At 34.8% G+C, this 7,209-nt stretch overlaps 1 protein-coding gene across 1 annotated transcript; it reads right to left on the bottom strand.

Annotated features, from left to right (window-relative positions):
• LOC109710359 (alpha-humulene 10-hydroxylase-like) lies at positions 358-6,601 on the bottom strand. Its single transcript, XM_020232871.1, has 4 exons — positions 6,597-6,601; positions 3,555-4,380; positions 2,442-2,690; positions 358-804 (listed from the first exon to the last, which is right to left on the bottom strand). The coding sequence occupies exons 1-4, from the start codon at positions 6,599-6,601 to the stop codon at positions 430-432; spliced, it is 1,455 nt and encodes a 484-aa protein (XP_020088460.1). The 3' UTR covers positions 358-429.

The raw sequence follows: 7,209 nt of genomic DNA, 5'->3' as shown, positions 1-7,209 counted from the left end.
TGAAATAAGAATAGCTGCCCACAAATAGCAATGTTGATTTTTTTTTTTTTTTTTTTTTTTTTTAGTCATCTGTTTTGTTCGAGGTTTACTGTGGCCTCATCCCTTTAGCCTAATTCATTTTTTTAATGAATAAAGTGGGTAGTTTATTATTATTTTTTTTTTTAAGAGTCATTTTTAATCTGAAATTAATTATAGACGAATAAACAGATCCAAAATCAGATTCCGATCAAAATTAGCATCGAGACGAGAGTTTTTAGTCTAACCAACTGATCACCAGCATGCTAATTAACTGTTTCTCAGTGTACATAATATAGCATTAATTATTCATCATCACCATATATATATTACGTAGGTACGTACGTATAGGAACTTCAACATATAGTTATATCAAAAGTCTGCGTAATCTGCGCATATAGTAATATTAATCAGCTAGCATATATTAGCTGGGAAATGAGGAGTTGCAAGCAAGACGAGCTCCGATTTTCTGCTCGTTGCGGCCCCAAAAGCTTCAGTCATATCAAGATCCTGAGGTTTCATACCCCCCGGAAGCGACCAGTCCAAGTGAAACAGCAGCTGTGCGAGCGCGAGCTCTACATTAGCCAGTCCGAACGCCATTCCGGGGCACATCCTCCTCCCGCTGCCGAACGGCAGGAACTCGAAGTTCATCCCCTTCAAGTCCACACTGCTGTCTTCGAACCTCTCCGGCTTGAACCTCTCGGCCTCGGCCCAGTACTGGGGGTCTCTTCCCAGTGCCCATGCATTGATCAGCATGCGAGTGCCTGCTGGTATTGTATACCCTATGACCTGCCATATATACAACAAACATCCATGTATAACCTTATATACGTTATTCTCTAAGCCTCCGTTTGGTTCGGGGTTAAGAAAAAAATAGCTATTCCAGGGATAGAGTTAAGTTCAGGGTTAAAGTGGGGTTAAAGTTTTTTTGTGTTTGGTTAGGGGTTGGAGTTAGTCTAGAATAATAAAAAATAGTATTTGGTTGGAGTAGGTGGGATAAGAAGATAATGATTGATAAAGAAGGACAATGATTGGTTGGAGTAGGTGTGATAAGAAAGATAGTGAATTATTATGAATAGAAAATAGTGTTTGGTTGGAGTTTGGTGGGGTTAGGTGGGGTTAGCTAACCCGGAATAATTTATTTGAGGCGGGGTTAGCTAACCCCATCCATTTTTTCGGGTGTTTGGGGATAATATGGGGGTTAAGGGGTTATTCCACCCCTTCAGCTTCAGATTTTAAAGTAGCCACATATACATCAAGCATCAATACATACGTTATTCTCTAACGGCTTCAGATTTTAAAGTAGCCATATACACAACAAATATCGATACATACGTTATTCTCTAACGGCTTCAGATTTTAAAGTAGCTATATATACAACAAACATCGATACATATGGTATTCTCTAACAGCTTCAGGTTTTAAAGTAGCCATATACACAACAAACATCGATACATACGTTATTTCATTGGAGATATTACTAGTAGAGCATTAAAAGGTTGGAAAAATATTATTCTTATGAACAACTTCTACAACAATATATAAAATTCAAAATTTTAGATTTTTATTAATTCTTTGCCTTATAAATTACAGCTAGCAATCACCCCGTGCACGATTGATACTTTTTTTTACCAATTATGTATGGCCACATAAGCAAGTCGGCAAAACATTGTAAAATCCTTTTGTATGTATAATATCACTCTAAGAGGTTCTAGTTCGATCTAAACATAAAATCAAATTTGAGTACCTTGATCGTAGTTAATTACTAAAGTTTTAGTACGTACCGAACTAATTTGATTTGTTTGCCTTATCTATAATCCAGTTACCTCCTCTAATATGTTTTCTCTATATTATTCTGTTTTAGTATCTTTAAATTCTAAGCAAATATCAATTCCAACAAATGGCAACTGAGTATATATATATATATATATATATATATATANTATATATATATATATATAGTTGGACTGGGCTACTATTAGTAGCAAAATCTCATTGTTGCTACTAATTTTTTAGCCTTTGGATCAACTCTTTTCATTATTTTTAACTATTGGATTAAATACTATAACCCAGTGGAGACCAATCAAACCTAGGGGGACCACTCAACTCTAGCCAACTAATATTATTTTGATCCTACAATTTTTCATCCAAGGGTTAAAAACTTGATAGCAAAAAGAGCGTTTTACTATTAATAGTATTCCAGCCTAATTCTATATATATATATATATATTTTTTGATTCCTACATCAAATCCCGCTAGACTCATGTTCATCTTTGGTTCACTCTGCGCGCAAAATTCATGTATTAGACCTAGATCTTGGAAACTTGTTACACTCAAATAAGAGAAAAGTAAAACATTAAAATATTAGAACAACATTTCCTTAGCATTATTCGAAGCTTTTGGAGAGATTGGTTTCTTTACATAACCTGACATGTCTCCTTTGCAACTCTTGGCAGGAGAAGTGACCCTGGTGGGTGAAGCCTGAAAGCCTCCTTGATGACTAGTCTCAGGTAGCTGAGTTGTCCAAGATCAGCTTCCTCCACATTAGGTTTTCCCTTCAGAGCTTCTCTTATTTCGCTTTGCGCTTTCTCCATGATCTTAGGGTTTCGTATGAGTTCCGACATGGCCCACTCGATAATCGTTGCTGAGGTTTCGGTACCAGCGATGAAGAGTTCCTGCATTAGTTTTTGGTAAAGCGAAAAAAAAATAATGTATATGATCGAATAGCGTAATTCAATACTAGCTATATCTATCGTCTTTCCACCAAAACAATATTCATCAAAGTATATTTTACTAGTGCAGGGCCCGGACTTCACAGCTGATAGATAGTATTTCAATCAATTAAAATATATAATTATTAAAATTTTAAGCTTAAAAAATTATAACTGAATAAAAATATTATAAAATAGTGTTATGTATATTACCAAAAATAACTTTTTTATTAATATATTCTTAATTTTTGAATAGTTACATTATTCTAACAACTTTATGTAAAAATTACTCAAATTTAATAGTTTTGAAAAATGTTCTATAAACAACATTTTTAACTAAAAAGTTAGGAAAACTTATTTCAAATTGTCGAAAAAGCGAAGATATCTTTACCTTGGTAAAATTGATTGAAAAATAAGAAAAATTCTTATATGCATCGGTTTTGTTCGTCTCTAAATTGATAAAGAGGAAAATAAAATAAAATAAAATAATAAAAAAAATAGGCCCAAATTCAGCTGGGCCCCATATACCTGCAACCTCACGCCGGCGCCGGCGCCTCCGCCCCTCTCTTCCATGTGGCTCACATGACTAAGCTTTCATATACATATTATTAATCATCCACTAAACTCAAGAAAACTACTATTATTTCAATACTATAAATTTTCATCTGAAGACCGAAAATCTGCGAGCACTAATGATTTGGTGCTTTTAAAAGAATAGGCGCTCAATTCATATGTGTGTGTGTGTGTAATACAATCCTAGAAGTAAATGATTGGCTCGCTTAAATAAAATTCGGCCTAATTAACCTTCTTAGATACCAAATTACTTACCAGGATCACAACTTTCACGTTACTGAGTGTGATTGGAAACTCTTGGTTGTTATCATCCTTAAGCCTTAGGAGCACATCAAGTATATCCTCCTCCTGCTTGGTTGCGTCCTCGTCTCCTCCATTGCCTTTGCACATCTCCTTATCTCTTATGATCTTATCCAATATCTCTTGGAGCTCTCTTCGCACCCCCTCGAGCTTAGACCTCATCCCCGTGAGCACGTCCACGAATTTAAGCGACGGGAACAGGTCGGCAATCGCGAACCCCGACATCAGCCTCGCCGTCTCCTTCGCGAGCTTCACTAGCTTCCCCTCATGTCGGCATCTCCTCCCGACCGCTGCCACGGACACGATCGAGTTCGACAGCAACATGAGCTCCTCTCTTAGTTTTACCGGCGCTCGCGAAAGTGCCGCCGTTTTGATGTTGTTGATCATGTTGCGGACCTGCTCTTCGCGGACGGCGGTGAAGGACCGGACACGCCGGATGCTGAAGAGCTCGACAGCGGCGACCTTGCGGAGGTGCTTATAGTGGCTGTCGTAGGGGGAGAAGCCGAAGCCGTGCTCGAAGAGCATGGAGACGGCGAGCATGGGGCGAAACGCGAAGTTGAGGTCGTGGGTCTTCAATACATCCTCGGCGGCCTCGCGGGAGGACGCGACCGCGACGTCGACCTGGCCGAGGCGTAGGAGCATGAGGGGGCCGTGCCGCGGGCTTTGGATCCGGCAAACCATTCTGTAGCTACTCTGATAAAGAAGAAGAGACCGACACAGAAGAGGAGAAGACACACAGGAGAGAGAAGGGATTCCATTATTGGTTGTCTTGTATTGGAAGCTTAATCAGTTTAGCAAATTTATGGATCATTTAAAGTGCTTTAGAACGCAGTATTCAAATGGGTTATACATCATATGACACCAATATTCAAATGCGGGAACCGAAAATTCTATATGTAAAAAAATTCCAATATAAGAACGTTTTTTTAGCTAAGATACTTTTCTACAATATAGTAAATAGCGATGTTTCAAAGAACAACGTCGTATAAATTTTCTACAGTATCAAACTAATTATTTATTAAATAAAAAATTTTATTATTATTTTTAATTTTTTCATGTTTTAAAATGTTAGGATTTTAAAAAGTTATGCCGCTTTAAAATATCAAAGTATATTTTACCGATGCTTGGCATAAACATCGATATATATGTGACGACTCTTTATTTGCCGATGCTTTGATCGACACTATCAAATTTGATACTAGATTATATTAGGATGCTTTTAAACATTATTAAATATTAAAAAAATATTCTTAAATTTTACTTTTTTTGTAGTGTACAAACTGTTATAAATCTTTTTTTCAATGCATTCTAGAATTTACGAAAATACATTTAGGTTTTAATATTGAAAAAAAAAAAAAAGATTGGCCTTTGGATTAATATATGTAGGAGTGTACAGATAATATTAATTGCTCTATAAAGAATGCTTAATTTATAGCCAAAAAAATGTTGTAGTATTACATCTTTAATCTAGAGTTGTAATTATATTCTTTAGAATTTAAAAAACTCTTTTAGGGGTTTAATAATAATGAAAAAAGAGAAAATGATAAAACCAGTAACGAAATATAGGTCTTGGATATGCGTTAACATTTCTTTTCAAATACAAAGCTAGAGAAAATTAAGCAAAGCAATGGCATTGCTCATTTAGGTTCTAAACCTAGCATTGCTGTATGACATAAATCGTGAAAAGAGATATATATACATATATATATATATATATACATATATATATATATATATATACATATATATATATATATACATATATATATATATATATAGAGTTGACCTAGAATACTATCGATAATAAACGAACTCCGTTGCCACCCATTTATTTTCGATGATGGAGTCTCCAAATCGACGATCGGCACTGTTAAATATGATTTATATCACTTAAAGTGTTTGAAAATCAAATTTCAAACCTTTTCGACATCATTTGCCTAATGATCAAAGAGTTTTAAAATTTATAATTTTAATGGTCGATATGAAGCGTTTTCTTGTTTAACAGTGTAAAGATATCCAAATTAATTAAATTTTTGTTAGAAAATTTTTTTAACTATTTAAAACAAGATCTATTCTCTTGATCTTGATTACAATACTCCTATCATTATTTCTTAAAGAATATTCATTTTCAGCTTGTTCATTTTTATGTCCGCTCAATGGATAAGAAAACAATATCGAAAATATATAAAATTTAATTTCTAAAACACTTCAAGTGGTGTAGATCATGTTTAACGGTGCCGATCGTCAATTTGGAAGCTCCATCATCGAAAACAAATTGGTGGCAACGAAGTCCGTTTGCTATCGATAGTATTCTAGCTCAACTCTCTCTCTCTCTCTCTATATATATATATATAGTTGAGCTAGAATACTCTCAAAAGCATCAACCATGAAGGTGATGCTTTTGAGTTTTTAACTATTGAATGGAGAGATGTATGGTTAAGATGATGGTGATAGGTGGTAGTAGGTGGAATTAATAGTGTTTGATCCAAAGGCTATTAGTAATTAAGGAGTAGATCCAAGGGCTAGAAACTTAGAAACACCACGGGGTTGGTGCTTCTAAAAGTATTCTAGCTCAATTATATATATATATATATATATATATATATATATAGAGAGAGAGAGAGAGAGAGAGAGAGAGAGAGAGAGAGAGAGAGAGAGAGAGAGAGAGACTCCTATACTTTCGAAAGTACTGAGGCCTCCGTACTTATAAGTTGTTTGTAATGATGAGATATTCGATTCGGCGATCGATTCTGTTAGACATGATTTACGCTATTGGAACTATCTAGAAACTAAATTTCATAATTTTTTGATTTCGTTTGCCTAGTAAACAAATAGCCTAAAAATGAACGGCTAAAAATAAAAATCTCAAAAAAAATAGTAATAAAAGACTCAAATTTCAAATCAGAAGTATTAATCTTGCTATTAATATTAAGCAGAATTTTTCATTAAAGCTTCATGTAATTGGATTGTTTTACACCGTTGAACTTAAAAACGTACCACATTAACCGTTAAAATAGTTATTTTTGAAACCTTTTGATCACGTAGTAAATAATGTCGAAAAATTATGAAATTTGATTTCTAGATAGTTTCAATAACATAGATCATGTCTAACGGAGTCGATCGTCGAATCGGATGTCCTATCATTGAAAACAACTTACAAGCATGAAGACCTCCGTACTTTCGAAAGTACAGGAGACGTACTATATATATATATAGAGAGAGAGAGAGAGAGAGAGAGAGAGAGAGAGAGTGGGCTAGTATGCTTCTGGAAACACGGAGCCCTCCATGCTTTCAAGTTGTTTTCGATGTTCGGACTTTCGAATCGACGATCGGCTCCGTTAGACTTGATCTAGAGTATTTGAAGTACCTAGAAAATAAATTTTGCGATTTTTCGATATCATTTGCCTAGTGATCGAAGGGGCTCAAAATCAATAATTTTAATGGCCGTGGTGAACCGTTTGCAAGTTTAACGGTGTAGAAATATCCACATCACATGAAATTTTGATAGAAAATTCTTTATACCATATAAAACAAGATCAATAACTTTGATCTAAAATTTTAATGTCATATCATCATAATTTGTAAGATTTTTATTTTTAGCCGTTGATTT

This window comes from Ananas comosus, linkage group 5 (assembly GCF_001540865.1).
Source record: "Ananas comosus cultivar F153 linkage group 5, ASM154086v1, whole genome shotgun sequence".
In the NCBI taxonomy this organism is placed as follows: Eukaryota; Viridiplantae; Streptophyta; class Magnoliopsida; order Poales; family Bromeliaceae; genus Ananas; species Ananas comosus.
Note: the sequence above shows the minus strand (reverse complement) of the source record. Positions and strands in the feature narration are given on the sequence as shown.

What these genes read in the sequence shown, in the direction of transcription:
- LOC109710359 (XM_020232871.1), bottom strand. An exon ending in ACGTGAAAGTTGTGATCCTG is followed by an intron (nt 2,691 to 3,554) that starts GTAAGTAATTTG and finishes AAACTAATGCAG; the next exon opens with GAACTCTTCATCGCTGGTAC. An exon ending in TTGCAAAGGAGACATGTCAG is followed by an intron (nt 805 to 2,441) that starts GTTATGTAAAGA and finishes TATATATGGCAG; the next exon opens with GTCATAGGGTATACAATACC.